Here is a 21638-nt window from a genome sequence, read left to right as displayed (position 1 = left end):
TTCTTAATCACAAGCAGCTCAACTGCAGCTCTTTCAGCTACTTCCTAGTCTAGATTGAAGCTCCAATCCCATTTCTTTTCTTACCTCTCTCTTAGGGGAATTTCACTCTAGGACTGTGGGGAGATCTAACTGCACTTTCTGATAAATGTACTGAAATCAATCAGGCATTTGCAGTAGGCACCTTTTTCAATGTCTTCATAATTAAAAGGAGAGCTCAGAACAGAAAAGAGGCTGGATCTTCATGCTAGGAAGTAGCAGAAAAAACATGCATTGAGCTTTTAACATTAAAATTTATTTATAAAGCGCCAGCATATTCCGCAGCACTGTACAATAAGTGGGTTTCATACATTGGACATACAGAGTAACATATAAAGCAATCAATAACCAATACAAGAGGTGAAGAGGGCCCTGCCCAAAAGAGCTTACAATCTACAAAGCTGCTTGTGTTTTAAAAACAAAATACGACTGAACGCAGGCAGAAAGGTAGGTTATTCTGGGCACTAGAATAATTTTATAAACAGAAATAAAGGTTTACTTTTTCTTTAACAAACATTCAAGATAGAAATGCTATAACTTATGTCTTTAGGTTCTTTATGAACCCAAGGCCCCCACAGCCCTCTAGCAGTGAAGACATGTGCCCCACAAATCTTATTTAATGCTGACTCACAGCACATCTGAGGCTTCTATCAGTTGAGCTTGCTATGGACCAACACACAAGTATATATATTAAACCACCAAATAAACCCAACACATTGGTTGCTTTGGGTTACTATATATGGAGCAAACTTTTCACACTAAAATTGGAATATTTTACCAGTGCTGAAGGATGCCATTTGGGCCTCATTTCTTAATATTGTAGTACTAAAGTTTATATGCTGATCAGGTACCAAAAAAAAATTGCTTCCTTCCCAAAACTGCTACAAATTATGCCAAACAATTGAAAGCAACTTTAAAATCTACAACATTATGGAAACATTTACAAACTGTAAGCATGTGTGACTTTTTGTTACACACAGAGAAATAAAAAGCAGCTTACTTTACGCACAAGCGCCTTGATGTTGTATGGATATAAATGACATCTGCACATTCATTAACTCTAGTACTAGCAGATGTGGGAGTCATTCTAAGTGGAATAGCCTGTTAACATGATTGGGGGATAAGGATAATGCAGTAATAATCTGATCATTCCTGCTGACACAAGGCTCAGGAGTTCAAGGGTTACAAGGGCACGTAATATAATTTATCCCAGAATCCTTACACTTACAGTAGTCTGTCAGCAATTAAACTGTGAACACTCAGCTGTGCTCCCATGCATATTCTTACCATATTTTGAAATGTTTATGTACGTCCTCCTGGAGAAAGACTGGGTTTATTTTTTAGTTTATTTTTATCCTTTATTTATAGAGTGACAACAAATGATGCAGGAATAATTAATCAGCCATATTAGTTCCTGCCCCACTGGAGTTATAAAGCTTATTCTGTACCACAAGCACACAAACGCGCATGAGCACACACACACAAGGACACATCGACACACACACGCACGGTTAGTTTCTCTGAAAGCCAAGTACAAGAATGAGCCATGGGGGCAATATAGAAGGGTGCCAACCTCTTTACAGGTTTGGGTCACAACTTTTAATTAAAAAAACTTGTAAACAGTCCAAAACTTTAAAAATTGTGAATTTGCATCTATTGCCTCCCCCCCCCCCCCCCCCCCGCCTACACAACTTTGATCCTGCCCAGACTAATGGCTAAAGGATTTTATGTAATAAAAGGCACTATGTTTGCAGTAACCCATAGTAGCAACCAATCAGCAGGTAGAATTTACTGGTCAGCTTTTTAAAAGCAAAAATCTTATTGGTTGCTCTGGGTTACTGCTTCTGGGCAAACTTAGTGCCTTTTATTACATATGAGGGTTAGTGCTCAAACCCAAAGCCTTATGGCAGGTCTCTGCACTCTGAAATGGGGTGCTATGGCCTGTGGCCATTTGCAGACGGTTGAACACAGCATGCAACGTGATGGCCTACTGCAGCTTTTTTTGCACTTTGCATGCTGTGTGTTTACCTTTGCATTAGACTAGCAGTTATTTTTAGACTAGTATAGATAGTTATTGTTTGTGGTTGTAAGAGTTAAGAGATTTTTTCACCTTTGAGTTAACTTTTAGCATAATTTAGAGAGTAATATTCTGACACAACTTGCAATTGGTCCTCATTTTTTTAATATTTGTAGTTTTTGAAATTATTTTAATTTTTGTTCAGCAGCTCTCCAGTTTGAGTTTCAACAGCTATCTGGTCGCTAGGGTCCAAATTACCTTAGCAATCAGGAAATGGCGTGAATGAGAAACTGATATATAAATAGAAAATAAGTTATAAAAAGTAGCAATAACAACAAAACTGTAGTCTGGAGCAAGGGTTTTTTTGTGTGCAGGGGTCAGTGACCCCCATTTGAAAGCTGCAAAGAGTTAGGAGAAGAAGGCAAATAATTTAAAAATTATATACAATAAATAATAAAGACCAGTTGAAAAGTTGCTTAGAACTAGCTGTTCTATAACATTCTAAAAGTTAACTTAAAGGTGAACCTTCCCTTTAAAGAGATACCAACACCAGAAATTAAACCCTTTTTGCAACTATCATAACATTGTCTTTGCATGCTATTTAGAATTTTGCCTTCAAAGTATTTAGCTGGTGCTTTAATATTCCCTATTTCTTTCCCCATATTCCTCTATGAGGGGGCGGCCATATTTGTGCAGCAGGAGGCCGTTAGCATTAGAAGCTATAACTGACAGGCTGAGAAGGGACAGTCAGGTTGGCAAAACAGTCAGGTTTAGGGACTTCAAGCAACAATTACTTACAAAAGTAGCCCTATCAGTGAAAAATGATCAACATGATCTATAGGGAACTTTTTATGTACATTAATATTGTGAAGAGTAGTTTTTTAGTGTCAGTATCACTTTAAGGCATTTCCTCTAAAGACTACAAATATTTTAAACTTTAAGGTTTAGGTATTTTTCATCATTGATGGACAACAGCATTAAGCCCTGTCATGCTATACAATACTTTGCCCCTGCAACAACTTTTATAAGTGACCTTGTACAATAACAGAGGAATGGAACATTTGCTGCGTATACATAAAATGTGTTAATCTTGTTTAAAACAGATTATAATGTAAAAGACAGTAATTAATAACAGATTACTGTCTCCCGAGTTCCTAGCCAGGACATAAACAATGTCTCCTGTATACAGTCCAAATTACCCAGGGTTAGATCCAAAACGCAATTTCTTGGGGAATTTTATCTTAAGGCCTTGAGAAAAGAATATAATGCAATTTTAAAAAATGTGAAGAAATAACTTTGTTGGTATCTAACAAGACTGTGCAAGGAAACATTATAATGATTAAACATTACCCACAGCAATAAATATGGTCACATGTATCAGTGTTTAGGGGACAGGACTCGCCTATTAATAGCAATAATCTGTAAGAAAAAAATAAGAACCAGTTTTGAGTTGGTTTCCTCTCTGCATACAATTTTGGGAGAGCTTATAACATTTAGCAATGTGTTAACTGCATTTTATAGGGATCATTTACTGATATTGGGGCAGGGTGCAAGCAGGGTCGGACTTGGGGATGCAGGTTTGGACCAGAAGGACCTGCGCTTCCCCCCATGAATAAAGCACTGCCAGTGCTCGGCAGGAGTTGGTATATAGCCATACCCTAACTTGCTCTTTCAGCCATAGGCTGCAAAGGGGCTCAACCCCTTGTCTGCGTGTTACTTGGCCTGTGCACTACCCTGAATTCTGCTGGTAATAGACATAACCATATCCTTCAATCTTGTTCAGGCCAGGTGCCAACAATTCTGTTGTTAATGGCCAATTTAAGCCAGACACTACTGCCTGCCATTGATAGGTTATTGAGCCATTTTCTTTGTTCTAGCCCCCTTGTTCTGAGTTCCTGCTAAACCTTGTACATTAATTCTGTTAATCCTTGTTGCCTGCCTATACCTCTCATCATATCATGCAAACTTGTTTAAGCTTGCTGCCTACACTGACTACACTGACTACTCTGACTTTTCTCACAGGTTGTATTCCCTAATTCTGTTGCTTGGACTTGATTTTCAGTCTGCCCTATTCTCAGTTTTTATTTTGGTCAAGTTACTCATTAAATCAATTATAGTGCACAGTTATGTATTCTTGTTTCCCCTCTAAGCCAATAACATAGGAACACCACTTTACCAAACATATAGGTTCCAAGCTGCCAGCTACACACCTATGGCTGTACCTTCAGAATATGTTCATCTTTGTTCAACAATGTTAGGGACCTATACACAGTGGCAGGACTATTTAAATAGATAACTGATACTGGACTGAAGAATAAGAAAGTGCAAATATTATACCAGCTTTAGTCTGCAGAGGGTGCTGTATACATGATGGATTTTCTTCAATCAGTAGGCCAGATCTTTGTAGACTGGCCCTGGTCTGGCAAAATATATACTGTTTTTATATGTTAAGCATGTTTTTATTGTGATATATAGAACTGTATATTGGACATTTGGAACCTTCATACTGTCTTCACAAGGCATCTATGAAATTTATCTTTAGCTAGATAGTAGATTGGCAAGTAGAACCTCGGGATCTGCACAGCAAAGATAAATACATTTATTGGATGAGTCCAAGGTTTTTCTCAGTAAATGTGATCTTCATCAGGAACCAACACTGTTCATTTGTCCCTGAGTAAACTTACATTTAGGTACCAAAATGTAGGACAATTCCAATACATTTTGTATTTTTTATGTGCAAGAAAATACAGTCCTGTTTTGATTTATATTTATATTTTTTCATTGACACCCAGGTAATTCATTTTTAAAATGCTCACTATAAATGTATATAGACATATATATATATATATATAGATACATATATAGCAAAATCCTCATGTGGAGTACCCCATATAAAATAATGTTTCCTCTGACAGTGCTTGATAATAAAGGCCCCAAATGTTTATGTCTACTGTTATGACGGAGCTCTCCATTCCTCTCCCACATGAAAGCCTCTGGATTGAAGCCTAGCATAGAAACATACACATATAAACTTTGGGTATGGAATGGGCCCAAGCAGTCTTTTATAAAGCTTATTCTAAGGGTTTATCTGAACTGTTTTAATATGCATCATAGCTTTACAATGCTACAACAGAATATAAAACATGACCATAAAGCAGAAAAGTAACTTTATGAATTGTGGTTTGCAGAAAAAAAATACATAATAGAGATATTCTATGCATTTTATATCCACTCACATCTATAAAAAGGCATGAGTCATTGTAATTGCCTTCACAAAGGGTTTATAACTTCCAAGGTTTGGACAATGACAATTAAATTATATCCTGATTGGTGTTCAGACAAGACTTTCCAAGGGCATGACGCAACACATTAAATAGTATGAAAGATACCCTTAGTTCTATGAGCCTATATTATGATACAGCCATTATATGCACGATTCAGATATTGGAAGGTCATTACATGTAAAAACACTAATATTACAGATTAACTGTATGCTTACACTTAAAGCAATATCGTCTCTGTTGTTCAGGGGTGCTGGTATGTTTTGATAATATATATACACTTACCTTTGCTTATCCTTTGGCTCCTGTAACTACACAGGCACAGAGGCCCACAACAGGGGTCCTAACCTCATAATATTAGTCCTAATATTGGGTGTGTGTTATGAAAGTGGCAGATATCCAAACAGATGCAATTTGTATTATATTTAAGAATAAAAGTTCCTGCCACACTCTTCCCCGATAACTGCTCTTTGTGCTGCAGTGACTTAGAATTTACTGATGGAAGAAAGAAGCATACTTTACAAACTTTACAATGCGGTGGTTCAATGCCACAAGTAGGCAAATGTAAGCAAGGACTTACCCTCAAATGACCTGTAATTATTGCCCCAGTACAATTACTCACAAACAGGCTGCTTGCCCCACATCATTACACAATACACAAATATTAAAATATGCATGGCCAAGGTTTAGCATGACATGAAGCAGATGGCAGCACAGCTAACACAAGGCTTGTGACATTATCACAAAGGTACAGTAGGATGGTACCCAAATGAGCCACAGAAAAGTTAAAATGCCCTCTTCCTAACATTCTTTCAGGGAGATTCATTTGGTCACTTTAGATCTTGACTTCTACAACAACAGCAAACATTTAATCAATATTTTTTTTAGTAAATTTAACAATTCAGTGATTGTTAAAATAAGATTGTTCATATGTGGAGGCAAGACTATGAAACCTATTGTTTATGCTTGCAAGCTGTGCTAAGCAATGTATTTGTATACACATGTTTAACACGATAATTGTCATAAACATACAAAGTAATGCATGGCACATATATATTAAGTTTAATTTATTCTATTACAGGGCAGATCTCCAGAAGCCCAAATGATGATGATGTGCCCCATACGCAGCAAGTTACTTAAATGGCTAAACTATATTCTCATAAATGGTGCTTGGTGAATAAAATATTGGTACCAGGCGTGGCAGCAGTGGTGATAATTAGGTGGGTACAGCATAGGTTCTCAACCAACAGGGCAGTGAAGCAAGAAAAGCTTTAACTACCACCCTTAAGCTCTCACGTTTTAGGATAAGCTGTTGCTTAATCTGAAAGATGCACCAAAAGAAGAACCCCTGGCCCTAATAAAGGGGATATTATTTAACAATTGTAAGGTGCACTTTGCGCTCCCACACATATACATATAAAAATATAGCACTTCGTTTGTCGTGAATAGTGATTATGCTTTTATTCCACCATCATACTGAAAATTGGAATAAAAAAATGGTGGAATAAAAGCATAATCACTATTCACGACAAACATCCTTCATCCTTTATAAATTAACATTTGACTGTGCACCCTCAGATGGCAAGAGTACTGAGTGCAGACTTCACCTTGGAAAAAAAAATAATATATATATATACCAATGTCTGTTACAGCTGGTAAACAGCCCTAAATTAATAAAAAGGTTCCAAAATGGAGGATTAAGGAAGGACATGCTCTGTATGACTAGAGCATCAGATGATGATAATGTATATAAGCAAGTGAGAGATAATGATGATGATGGTAATTGAATAACCCAATGAATGCTGACAGAAGTATAGGCTACTTTTAAACGTAGTATGCCTGATGAAAGAAAGGTATGATAATGAGGTAGAATTGCCAATGTCAGCAGGAATATAGCTGGGAAAGAATTTGAAAAATAATAAAGCGTAGGGTGACAACACTATGTTCTATAGGCACAAGGATGCTAGACTGTTATATTCAACTATTAGGATGGAAGAACATGGGAAGCCAGAAAGAGGGTTAAACTCTTAAAGCCAATGGGAAAAAAGTCCCTTTTATTTATGTACGTTTCACACAATAACACAAGGGTATATCTCATAATAGCAGGAACTGCACAAGAGAAGATGAAAAGAGGGGACACTATATCAAATAAGTTGATTTGTTTTTAAATCCGCGTTACCTTTAAGAAAGAAAGGAATGAGCTATACCTCCCATGTTAGCCATGATAAAAACTAAGGATTTGGAACCTAAAGTAAAAAAAGCAGCTATTGTACTTTTATTTTTAAGTTCCTTATGAAGCTTTTTATGACATGCATAGCAGTGATTATTTCAAAATTTGCCCAAACACTGCCCAAGTTGCGATTCGTATGCAATTACTGATTTTAAGGGCGTATGATTAGTGGTGGAATGCATACCTCCCAACATCTGATCTATTAAATAGGGGACAAATTAGATCATGCCCCCGCACTGACCATGCCAACTCCACCCACATTTCCACTAAGACATGCCCCTTTCCGGGTCTGCATTGATGGACCACAAAAAAAGTAATATAGGAGACACAATTATTATAATAGAACAGATGTCAACTACATTAGCATTGTGCTATTGTAGAACTCATACAGAAGCCCTAAGCAAGCAGACAAACCCGAACAAATGATTTTTTTGGGACTTTATTTTAACCTTTAAAATTTTTGTATACTTGTAATGGATTACTTAAAACAACTTGTAAAGTTTTGTTAGTGAAATGGTTTCCAGGCATTTTCTTTATCCAGCTATTTCCTCAGCAGTTTGCCTTTTGTCTCTCTCAGCCGACCTGAACAGGAAAAATAACTATTTTCTTCCAGATTTTGTCCACAGGAGGCCAGTATTGTGTTATAGGAAGATAAAAAAAGATTGAGCGTGTTCATAACAAAAAATATCCTACATTTGTTCCAATGAAGTAATAAACTTATTGGGTTTCTGCAAGGAAATCCATTCATTTTAATGAACGTAACTGTCTCTTTTAGACAAACCCTTTTTTTAAAAAAAAAATTTGGCTACTTTCAGGTAAAAAATATTTCTTTTTAAATCCTCTGTGAAGTGCAACTTCCTTCTGATACACATAAAACTTTCTGAATCACAGCCTGGCAGGAAGACTCCGCTTAGGAGACAGAGAGCTGGAAGTGTTAGTTCAAAGCCTCGTGTTGTCAATTAAGGCAACATTCAAACGAAGCAAAGAAGGAAGGCAGAGAATAACAGAGGCTAGTGGAATCACTCCAAGTTTAGATTCTGGAACTTGGAGCCAGTAAAAGAAAGGAAATTAATAATTCACGTTAGACTTACATTATTGCTGCATGTTTTGTATCGTATATTCCGACCTTCACAGCTCCTGCAACAGAATGTATGAGATGTTGGACCAACTTAGCAACAATCAAACTTCAGTTTTACATCCTTAATATATATTAGCAACCTGAAACTTGCATTTACAGTGATAGAATGGATACACCTTCTATAATAAGATAAAAGGAGAGGAGAAATAAAAAACTGAAATATGTTGTGTGCATAAGTATTCAATCGCCATATGTTAATATTTTGTAGAGCAACTTTTTGTAGCAATAACAGCTTTAAGTCTTTTGGGCTAAGTATGTACTAGCTTTGTATATGTAAAAAAAAAGCGGTTCACCTTCAGGTTAACTTTTATTATGTTGTAGACAGGACTATTCTTAGCAACTTTACAATTGTTCTTCATTTTTTATTTATTATAATTTTTGAATTACATAGTTGCATAGGGTTGAAAAAAGACTCTTCCAAGTAAACCCATCACACAGAACAGGACAATGACCCCAAACACAAGGCTAAAGTAACACTGGGATAGTGCATTCCCAAAATAATTAATGAACCCAGTAATGGTGCAGTAATGCCCTGATCTCAGTCCATCTAAGACTAAGAAAACAGGCAGGCCTGGGCATCATCTGACTTACCTGAGCAACCTGGAGCAAATTTTCATTGAAGGATAGGACAAAATTCCCTACCAAATAATATGCAAAGCTTTTGTACTTAGCCCAAAAGACACTGCTGCAAAAGGTGTCTAAAAAGTTAAAGTTTGGGAATAGAATACTTATAGGAAGTATATATCAGGTTTTTATTTTTGAAGAATATTGTAACATATAATAATTTAAATTATGTGAGAGTGGTTTTCTTTCTCAAAGAAAATTCACAAAGGTGGGTCTGGACCAGTAAGTAAGATTTTAATTTAGGTGGCTTCCTGTTATGACTATACTGTACTAGTCCCTGAAATGCTACTATGAGCCATAGTACCCCACATCTATAAAAAGTTATCCAGGATGAGGATTATATGTCCGATATACTAGTTCCAAATGTCAGATCATTGTTGGAGGTCAATGAAGTATGAAGAGTCCAAATTCAAAACAAATCAAAACATTAGCAAAATACTGTAATATAGCCTCCTGAGCTAAATTGTTCAGAAGTGGTAAAGAGAAATATATACCGACATACAGATTCAGAGCAGGCATGTTCTCTGTACCCAAAAGCTAGATTAAGGATAGGCTTCTTTAGAAGTCTAAGTATTGCAGACCAACAGTCCTGCTAACCCTAATCTACCTAATCATATTTGATCCCCCTGGTAGGGCGCACCTCTTATGAAATTAGAAAAGTTGAACTGTGCCATTAAAACAAAAAAGAAGGTGTATCTTAACTTCTAAGGGCTTCAACAAGCCAGCTTAAAGGCAATGATAGCTACTATTAGTATTCATTTAGTACAGAGAAAACAAATGGACGATTAACTCTAGTTTTACTAGGGTGTATATTTCCTGTAATTTACAAGGTTTTCTGTTTTTCAGAAGGACCAGCATTGCACTGGCAAATCAAACACCAAGACATAAAAGAGGAAAACATACCAAAACTTGGTTTAAATAACTTTAGGGCAATATTTAGCAGTCTGTGAGGCTTTCTTCCTTGATGTACACAGTTGCACCAGAAATTATTTCAAAGCACAGACAATAGTCATTTGCGAGATTGATCAATCATTAGGCATTTAGAATTTCAAAGAAACTAAAGGCTTAGGAAACATATTATTGGCCGTTCTGTAACAAAACACACTCATCCATTTATTTTTCACTTATCAAAATATTTCTGTAATCATACAAATCTGTGATTCGCTAAAGGAAAACATATGAAAGCTTCTGTCTCTTCTTTAATAAAATACAGACTGCTTCCAAATTTAATGTGAGAGTTCATGAAATTTGGTATTTTTTTCTTCCCTGTTTAGATGATTTTCTTTACAGCATTTCACATTTAACAATATTTTCCTGATATTTTGCTTTTTCCTCTGCAAACCTTTCTTCAAATGAGAAGTTCAGCTTCAAACTACTACTATTATTTTAAAGTAGATGTAAATAAACACCACTTCACGGCAGCCGCATTGACACAAAGATACTTACCTGCCATTCAGACATCGCCGCAAAGAATAGGAAGCTCCTCCTCCACAGGTACGAGAACAGTCGCTCCACGTGCCCCAGGCATCCCATCCATTATCTTTATCATCATCAGAACGAGTGATTCTTGATGTCTAAAAAAAACCAGAAAAGAAGTATTTAAATATACTATCCTCCAGAAGTACTGAAGCTGTGTGGCCTGTATCCTATATTAACCATATGTTAGCAATTTTGTAGATTGTAAGCTCTTTTGGGCAGGGCCCTCTTCACCTCTTGTATCGGTTATTGATTGCTTTATATGTTACTCTGTATGTCCAATGTATGTAACCCACTTATTGTACAGCGCTGCGGAATATGTTGGCGCTTTATAAATAAATGTTAATGTTAATGCTCAGGAAGAACTTTTTGTTTTGATCTTTGGAAAATATACTTACTAAGGCCTCAATGATGGATTAATATTTACTGCTCATTCAAAAGTTACTGATCATTTCAGATTTAACAATTTATTTTGCTCTAGCAGAAAAACATCCAATATCCATTAATAATTTGTATGGGTGTTTAATGCTGCTGAGCTGCCTTGAACACTAACACCCCATTGAAAGTGAATGTGTCTGACTGCTCAAAGCAAATTCAAACAAATTTTCCAGTTCAATCTATGATAAATGAGTATGCAGTGCAGTTTTGGGCTCCAGTCCTTAATGAGCTGGAGAGAGTGCAGAGACGTGCAACTAAACTGGTAAAGGGGATGGAAGATTTAAGCTATGAGGTTAGACTGTCGAGGTTGGGGTTGTTTTCTCTGGAAAAGAGGCGCTTGCGAGGGGACATGATTACTCTGTACAAGTACATTAGAGGGGATTATAGGCAGGTAGGAGAATAAAACCGATCAGTGCACCAGAGGCCACCCCTTTAGATTAGAGAAACGGAGCTTCCATTTGAAGCAGCGTAGGTGGTTTTTCATGGTGAGGGCAGTGAGGTTGGGGAATGCCCTTCCTAGTGATGTGGTAATGGCAGACTCTGTTAATGCCTTTAAGAGGGGCCTGGATGAGTTCTTGAACAATCAGAATATCCAAGGCTATTGTGATACTAATATCTACAGTTAGTATTTATGCTGGGTTCACTTGGAAGACTTGAACTTGATGGACTTTGGCCTCTTTTTCAACCCTATGTAACTATGCAACTATATACAAATTTAAATAATGGTATAAAAAAAACAACATTTTCAATATTTATTATTTGAAAAAAACTAAAAAAAATTGGATGTGCAACTTTGGCATGTAAAAGGTCATGTAGAAGTCTTAGACAAAATTTTAACAACTTAATCAATCTGAGTTCAATTTTTTTGAGCTTGTCGACCCAATAAAAATGATGAGAAAAATAAGAATTCAAGGTATAAAGTGTTTTTTGAAGTTATTTGAAGTAAAAAACAGAATTAAACTGTAATTTTGATAAATAATAATGAGTATAAAAAAAACTCTTCTTTGTTTTAATAAAGATGCTAGGAACTGCTAGATTATTCAATGACTTGTAAGACTTGTATGACAATGGGCTCATCAACAGCCCTGTTTGTGATCGGAGAATACTTTATGTGTGAGTGAATGCAAATAAACATGCTTTGCAAATTCAATACTCGTTACTTATTTCAGAAGGTCTAAACTAATGACAGAGGTAAAGGTTCAAGAAATCCCCAAAAACAAACTGATGGTTAGTTCTGCAGGTTAGTTCTGCTGACAGTAGAGGAAAAGAAAAGGAAAGTAGTCTGATGTTGCTCTGATAAAGAGCAGAGAAGAGTCATCAGATATTTCACACTAAGGAAGATCCCCTAAATCAGTGGTTCTCAACCTGTGGGTCGAATGACCCTTTCACAGGGGTCGCCTAAGAAAACACATATTTCCGATAGTCTTAGGAATAATTTTATTTTTGGGGGTCACCACAACATGAGGAACTGTATTAAAGGGTCGCCGCATTAGGAAGGTTGAGAACCACTGCCCTAAATGCAATTATAAAACTGTGTAACTTTAGCTATTGCCTCAATCCCATTTGGTGTTTTGTCTGCTAGGGGCTCCATTGGCCTTATATGAACACTGTTCCTGCAACAGTCACATCAGAATCAAGATGCATTTCTTTAGACTTTTGACTAGTCAGTCAAAAGCGCCTGCTTTTATACAAAGTTTTTTTTACTTCACTTTACTTACTGCACCAGCTTAATTGGTTCATGTTCTTTAATTTCGGTTATATGTGAATTGCTTTAAAAACTTACTGAACTTAAAAGCACATGGATCTAGAAAGGATGTATTTTGATAGAAATTAAGTGGCCTAATTATTTCTAATTGTGACCTTCCTTCCAATACCCAGAGCAAATGCATACAAAGCCAAATCAGCCATCTCGTGAGAGGAAGGAGAAACGGCTTCATGGCTGTCACCATGTGACAAGAAACAGTTCTCTTACAGTGAATTATTAATGATTAAATGTTTCCCGGTAATTTATGAAATCCATACTTTGAGGAAAACAGAAGTGCCCTGATCTTAAGCAGACATATATGTAATAACTAAAAATAAGCTAATAATAGATTTTATTTTTATATTTTGTGTAACACAGCAAGGTCACACTTTAGATTTTATTGGGCAAATAAATGATAGTTATTAAGTCTAACCACTACTTCCTGTCTTCATTCTCTAATAGGGACCATGCTGTCCATCCACTAGACTTCTCTGTCATTACTACCCGACTGTAGGGCATTGTTGGTACTTTTGGTTTAAAGAGCAACGTAGTTGCTGCTTATTTCCTGTGGAGACATAAGAGACTCCTACTGGCTACTGGCTCAACGAATATAAGCAGAACATATATTTCTAGCCACATATAAAAAGCAGTTATTAACGTCTGATTATCATTGTACATATTGGGGTGCATGTACAAATTTGGTGCTTCTGTGCTTTGCCTACCCCCCCAGTATGTACAGTAAGTATATATTGCGTAGCATTTATTTAACATGTCAATACTTGTATGTGGGGTGGCAACTCTAAAGCAAAATACCAAATGCATTCGCAAGACTGTTACTTTTATTTAACTTTACATGTGACATACTCCTTTCTTCTTGTCATTGTGAACGTGTTTTTCTTAGTATAATGTCACAAATAAGTGTGTACAGTATTTATTGGGATTTCCATTGCCTTAGAGTGGTGAGCAATCTATTACAGCTTGATCTGGTCTGCAATAACAAAATTTAGGTTGACATTGCCGTTACAGTAGTGGATTAGACATCTTGCCTTCAAGCCCCTTTGGGAGTGCCATATTTGGTTAGGTCCCTCTTAGCTCATTTTAGCACAATTTACACATTGTTCCTGTGGATATCCTGGAGATATAGGTAGGGACTTACTGCTCTGAGGTAACCCTACACTCAGCCAATATGGTTGGCCCTTAAATGGTACAATTCTATTAATGTTTAAAAGCATTATTATATCTTCATTATATCTTATTTCCTGCTTTAAAGAAAAACTCTATATCTCTACAAAAATATATATAAATATTATATTATATATATTATAATGTATACAAAGCCCTGCTTTATCTAAATAAATCATTTTCATAACAATATACTTTTTAGTATTATGTGTCATTGGGTAATCCTAAATTTAAAAAATTTCATTTTTGCTGCCCCCTGGGATCATAAGATTCACGGTGCATGCACAAACCAAGGGCACACATACATGTTAGGTCACATCAGCCAATTAATGTACAGGTCAGGTGATCTCTGAAGGAGCACATCCCACCATTAAATGGTAGCTTAAGGGAAAAAAGAAAAGTGCATTACAGGTGTAGGTTTTAGTATCTAAAACATTTTTTGACCTGGGGCTTTCCAGATAAGTGAATTCCGTAATTCGGATCACCATACCTGTCTGTTTAAAAATATTAAATAAACCCAATAGAATTGTTTTGCCCCCAATATGTATTTATGCCGCTTAGTGACCATCAAATAAAATGTACTGTTTAATATTAATGTAAGTGCCCTGTGAAGCTAATATAGAGAAATGCAATTGTACACTTAATATTGATCTCAACAGTCTCATGTTACAAATATTTACACAACTTCAGAGTGAAAAGTATTATATGTGTTTTTTGGTGGGGGCATAACCAGGTCCAGTCATTATAGAGAACACTTTTTTTGTCAGAAAGTCAAACGTTCAATCTACAAACACATTTTTTTACAGAGACACAAGCATTTTTCAAAGATTTCCTTAAAAGCTTATAAAAACATAAAACTGGGGTTTGAAGGGAAATGCACTTCCCTTGCCAATTGGTTCACTAATCCAACTGGTATTTGAAGCATCACAATGTGTTTTTATTGGCCTGGCAGTTTTATTTTTCCCCATTGAATCAGCTGATGTTTAACCCCGTAGGAGGTAAACATTATGTGCTTTTTACGTACACTGGCATAGATTGAGAAAATTAATTATTGTATATATTTTCTTATAAGACCATAGCAACCTCTCACTCTTTTGGAGTCACTAATACGGGAGTCCAGTTACCTAGAACACATAGGTAGACCAAAAAGCATCAATTTTATTTATGAATAAGCAATCAGAGTGGTCCTTCCAGTGTTGAATTCAAGTGAAAGGGAATAAACTTGTAAGTTTTTTTCAATAACTTGCTTAAAAGCCATCCAACCCCTTCTTAAAGCTATCTAATGTATCTGCAACTGATTTCGGGAGAAAATTCCACAACTTCACAGCTCTTACTGTAAAAAAACCCTGGATCCCCTTATATATTTATACACAGTTATACTATCTCCTCCCTCTTCTCCAGCATAAACAACCCCAACTTGGCCAGTCTTTCTTCATAACTGTGACTTTCCATACCCTTTACCAGCTTAGCTGTCTTTCTTTTTATCCTAGATGGGGCCTTACCAGTGCTCTGAAAAGTGGAACAATGAACCACTCTTGCAAATCCATGTCTCTTTAAATACAGTTTAAAACCTTGTTTGCCCTTGTAGATACTGACTTACTGGCATAACTTGCTACTGCCAAATGTATTATCTACAAGGCCCTTCTCAATTATGGATTTGCCTAGTGCAGTCCCATTAAAGGTATAAGTGGCTTGCATATTTTTACAACCCAAATGTGTGACCTTCTATTTATAAACACTGAATTTACTTTGCCATTTAGCCTCCCAAATTGTCAAGATCCTGCTGCAAGGATGCCACATCCTGGATGGAATTAGTTGTGGAGAAATGGTTTAATATACTACAAGGATCAAATCACCCTTTGTGCTATAAACCTAGAAGAAATATTCCTTCAAAGTGACACACAACAATTTTTGTAAACCTTTTTTGTAAATGCAGTGGATCTACATTATGAAAACAATGGTTGTCATCTGATGACTTTTCCACCACACCCCAGATGTAGTTGTATGTTTTCCAAGAAGAATACCTATGGACTGATTTAATTTAGGGATGGCTCAACATATGTTAAGTCATCTTAAACTAATTAAGCCCTAGAAATCCATCTTAGAAAATGTAACCAGCAAGGATATTCTGAAGAGAATTTGATAAATGTAGTGACTCTTTTGTCATACGTCCTAAGTACAGAAGGTTTAAGTTTGAAGTAATGAAAAGTAATATTTGAAGCAATGGACAGATAACTGTTAAAAGAGAAGGAAAGTGCCCTTAAGTCTCCCCATATTTCACCTGTTCAGAAGATCAGAAGACAAACAGGAAGAAAAAACGCTGAGCTGTGGAAAGAAAGTTCCCATAATGCCTCACTCCTGCACAGGCACCCAGATCAAGTGAACATGCTCAGTTAGTTAGACTATGGGGGAGATTTACTAAGGCACAAACGCTTCGAATGCGTTTTTTTCGTAATGATCGCTATTTTTGCGACTTTTTCGCCGGCATCGCGACTTTTTCGTATTTTCCGTGAATTTTTCTGTATATTTTTTTCGCAACTTTTTTGTCGCCGGCGTGAAAAAATCGTATTGTTGTGCCGAGTATGAAAGTTTCGCATTCATTCACGCTTCAGTATCATGACTTTCCTTGGGCCAGGTTGGAGCTGCAGAGTGCCATTTATTCCTCTGTGAGGCTTCCAAAATCATGCAAAGTCGGAAAGGTTTTTCCACCGTTAACGATAAAGTCGCGACGGCGATGAAATAGTCGTGCAAAATACGAAAAAGTCGCAAAGAATACAAAAAATTTTCGGCGGCGACGAAAAAGTAGCAAAATTTTCATTTCCAATCCGAATTTTTGCCATTCGGGATTCGAATTCGTGCTTCGGTAAATCTGCCCCTATGAGTCAGCTTCCGGCTCAGATCCACGTTCCTAAGGGGGGGAGTGAGTTCTTAGCATTCTTGAGGGAGAGAGCAGAGAGCAGAGAGCTGTATGTCTGTGGCACAGGAATTACAGACACAACTAATCTTTTTTAGAGAAGTCAGCGCAGCGTTTCTGTGAGTGCTTATGGCTGTATTTACATAGACCTTTCTGATAAAGCTTACTTAGTTTTTACCTTTCTTTCAAAAATTACAGCATAATAATAATATTAACTAATAATAATTAATGTAGGCAGTGTAGGCAGTGTAGCCACCATGTTAGTCAACCAAGCTTACCCTACATACTTCCACCACCTACTAAACCTGATCACATTTGCATTAAGCATCCTCTTACAATTGAACTCATATTTCTTTATTTGCTAAAATGTAATTTTTTTTATATTAGCAATAGAAAGGAAATATGACTGAAGCAGTGGCACTATGCCGTGGGCTTTTTTTTATCAGAAGGTAATGGGCATCAGAGTGAAGAATGCATGTTGCAAAATACAGGGAAATACTGCAACAAAATCTGTTTTAATCTGATAAAAAGACCTGAAGATTGGACCAACTTTATCTTTCAGCAGCACAATGATCCCAAACACAAGGCCAAAGTAACACTGCAGTGGCCCAATAATAAAAAGTTGAATGTCTAAAGGTGGCCATACACGAGCAGATCCGCTCGCTTGGCGATGTCGCCAAGCGAGCGGATCTTCCCCCGATATCCCCACCTACGGGTGGGCGATATCGGGGACCATTTAGGTAAAAAAAATAATAATCCGATCGTTTGGCCCTGGGGCTAGACGATCGGATTATGTGGGCGGCAATGGGGCAGTCGGATCGGGGACCGCATCAACGAGCCGATGCGGTCCCCGATCCGACCAGATTTTCTAACCTGGCCGATCGAGATCTGGCCAATTTCAGGCCAGATATCGGTCGGCCAGGCCGCTCTGCTCTCCCCATACACGGGCCGATTAGCTGCCGAATCGGTCCAAGGGGCCGATATCGGCAGCTATAGTCGGCCCGTGTATGGCCACCTTTACAATGGCTAAGTCAAAGCCTTGATCTTAGTCCAACAGAAACTCTATGGCAATATTCAAAAGTTGAGGTGCATATGTATCATCCAAAAAAACCTTTAAAGCTTTGAGGAGATCTGGCTGGAATAATGAGAAAAAATCACTCCAAAACAGTTTGCATACATACCTACTACATAAGACTTAAAGCTGTTATTCCTGCAAAATGTGGCTCTATTAAACATTAAAGTCTATGGATATATAAATATACAGTATGTATGTATATATACAGTATATATAGACACACGCTCACGCAGACTGGAATCTCAGATAATGGTAAGTATAAAATTATTTGCAGAAGATAGAAGAGTTTTCATTCCAGAGGACTAAAGGGCACTTTGCTAACAGATGAAATATGTGGAAACATAATGGCTGCAAACCAAAAGCTGGAAAATCTTTTTTAAATTCATAACCAATTTGAAAACAATGTTCTTCTGTGAGAGCCAGACAACTACTGATTGTTAAAATGCCATTAACCACTTAGCTTTAAATCCCATATTGACAGGTCCAACATCTAAATATAGGGTTTATTTCTCTTCCCTGCATGGCTTCTGTGACACCCGCGCCCTATTTTTTTCTGTTAAAACAAAAACACACACAAACACTGCTTCATTTCATTTTTCTGCAGTGTTGCAGAATTCTTTTTCTAAACATAAAATTATAATTAATTATATATTATATTACTTGAGCATCTCTGCAAATTTACTTTCTTCAAACACTTTTAAACTTCTCTTTACGTTGTACCGGGTATTAAATACTAGCATACGATTATATACTTTGTAAGTAGGGTTCACTTTCATTTATTCATCCATAAAACAGTAAGTGTAAAGACTTCACATATTGTGGGGCATATTTACTAATCCACAAACGGTCTGAAGGCGTCCGAATGCGTTTTTTTCGTAATGATCGGTATTTTTGGGACTTTTTCGTATGTGCCGCGATATTTTCGTCGCCGCCGCGACTTTTTCATATATTTTCCACAACTTTTTCGTCGCCGTCGCAAAAAAATCAGATTGGTTTTTCCACCGTTTACTATCGCTCAATACGAAAAAGTCGTGATGGCGACAAAAAAGTTGCGACAAATACGAAAAAGTCGCAAAAGTCGCAAAATTTCCGTTATATGATTTTTTTCCTTTCGGGATTCGGATTCGTGGATTAGTAAATCTGCCCCTGTGTGTCCAGTATATTTCTTTTCAGTATATTATTAGAGGTATACATGAAAAATGTAAGCTGTCATGTAATTTGTCGGAAAACCCAAACATATGTTTGTTTATGTTTATGTAATGAAAGGTCCAGGAGCAGTAACCCATAGCTACCAATCAGCAGGTAGCTTTTACTGGCCACTAGTGATGGGCAAAATAATTTGTCAGGTATGCATTCAAATAATTGTCACCCGAGTCAAAAAATTGTCGCATGCGGCAAAAAACTGTCATACACGGCAAATATAATTGTCGTACGCGGCAAAAAAAACTGTTGTGTGTGTACAAAAAAAGTCGCGTGATGGTTTTTTTTTATGTGCATGTCAGCAAAATTGTCACACGCGTCAAAAAATGGCGTGTGCGACTTTTTTTATGTGCAACATTTTCGGTGTTTCTCAAATCTTTTCAAATATTCGCGAATTTTCTGGCGAAATGGGACAGATTCGCTCAACACTACTGGTCACCTGTATTAAAGAAAAAAATCTTGATTGCTATGGGTTACTGCTCCTGGTCAAACTTAGTGCTTTTTATTACATATAGGGGTTAGACTCTTGATTTGTGATTACAGGTAAATGCTATTTTTTTAGGATTAGATTTCCTTTGACAGGTCAAGTCAGTCGCATGTGTGACATATCTAATCAGAATGTGCACGAAAAGCATTTAGACAAGAGTCTGGTCTCACAGAAGTTTCAATAAACTCTTCAGAACTTGTATGCTGCTTCTGCTGGAGGACATTTCATCGTAATCAATAGACTTGAGAACTTATCTACTTACAACCAAGAACAATGAAATAATTGAAAACTGAAAATACGAAAAGAACCCTTTTTATTAAAAATATGTTGAAAGACAGGTTTGGTGGACTTATAGGGAGAAGTAAGTTTCAAGTAGACCACAAGTTTACACTTTCTACCACCTGCACAGCAGCAAACTCTTTATACATACCAACATTACCCAGGTTTTGCAGCTGTGAGATTTAGGTAACCAAACCCATATGTTCAACACCATATTCGACTTATGGCGGTGTTTTTTTCTCAGATAGTCAGCACTGCCATTAAACTGTTCTGATGGTATTTATATCAAAATAAGATTTTGCTGGACAATTTTACGCTATACTCCAACCACACAATCTCATAAACCTAACAAAGGTGCCATTTTTTTCCCCTAATAGTGCCAGCTGCGTCCCACGGAATGCTGTTCAGTTTGGAGAGTTTCAAGCAACTAATCTTTAACATAAGGCATACAGGAAGTTACCTGTTACAGGTCCAGGACCCGTTATCCAGAATGCTCAGGACCTGGGGATTTTCCAGATAAGGGGTCTTTTTGTAACTTCAATCATCATACCTTATGTCTACTAAAAAATGATTTAAGCATTAAACAAACCCAATAGGACTGTTTAGCCTCCAATAAGGATTCATTATATCCAAGTTGGGATCACAAGTTGGGTACTTTTATTTACTTAGAAGTAAATAATTTTTAAAAATCTGAATTATTCAATTAAAATGGAGTCTATAGATGACCTTCCCATAATTTGGAGCTTTCTGGATAATGGGTTTCTGGATAAGGGATCCTATACTTATAATAAGCCTGAATAAATTGAAGTTAGTGAAAAACAGAACCATTGTCAAACACGCAAACAATAAGAGCAGTTTTGGATGCAAGTACCTTGAATGAATGGCGTCAGTTCATAAAACGATTACATTACTATTAGAAAGGCCGCGACTGCATTTGTCATTAGTAACTGACCCCTAATGTGTTCTGGAAAATTAAAGGGCTCCTTTAAAAAGACTTAAAAGTGTTAATGTAAACTGGCCTCTAATAGCTGAGAAACTGAGCAAAGAACAACAAGGGAGAAAGATGGAAATTTTCATTAATAAGCAATAAAAATAACAGTGAATTTGAATAACAGGCGCAACATGTTTTAGCCAACTTCAGCCGTTTTAAAGGATTTAGAGTACAGACTATCCAAGTGTAGAGAGCCTCAAAACACCGCAGCATTGGACAGAGGAAAAACTTGCTCTCTACACAATGATTCAATTATAGTTTCAGCAAAACGCTGGGTGACGAGCAATCCAAATTCTCAATACATGGGTAGCAGGTATGAAAAGTAAACTGTTGTGTTTATTAAAGGAGAAGTAAATATATATATATTATAAAATATTGGTGAGATAATGATTTTACCTCTAGCAATATATACCTTTATCCAACAAAAGATTAATGAATAATACTTGTATTTAAAATGCATTTTGTTTATTTCAGTCCAAAATTGTGAAACTGAAGATCGCTTTAACTATAGTTAATTCTTTTCTTC

General features: G+C 36.7%; 1 protein-coding gene across 4 annotated transcripts in view; it reads right to left on the bottom strand.

Moving 5' to 3' along the window:
* adamtsl3 (ADAMTS like 3) overlaps nucleotides 1-21638 on the bottom strand; it is a 283620-nt gene that overhangs the window by 118783 nt on the left and 143199 nt on the right. For all 4 annotated transcript variants that reach the window (XM_031899211.1, XM_031899210.1, XM_004912620.3 and 1 more), the window contains 2 exons: nucleotides 10773-10900; nucleotides 8656-8701 (listed from right to left, as the gene is read on the bottom strand). In XM_031899211.1, the coding sequence (XP_031755071.1) occupies nucleotides 8656-8701; nucleotides 10773-10900 (174 nt within the window). The remainder of the gene's footprint in view (nucleotides 1-8655; nucleotides 8702-10772; nucleotides 10901-21638) is intronic.

Source organism: Xenopus tropicalis, chromosome 3 (assembly GCF_000004195.4).
Source record: "Xenopus tropicalis strain Nigerian chromosome 3, UCB_Xtro_10.0, whole genome shotgun sequence".
Classification (NCBI taxonomy): Eukaryota; Metazoa; Chordata; class Amphibia; order Anura; family Pipidae; genus Xenopus; species Xenopus tropicalis.
The sequence above is the reverse complement of the archived record's forward strand: the minus strand, read 5'-3'. Positions and strand labels throughout refer to the sequence as shown.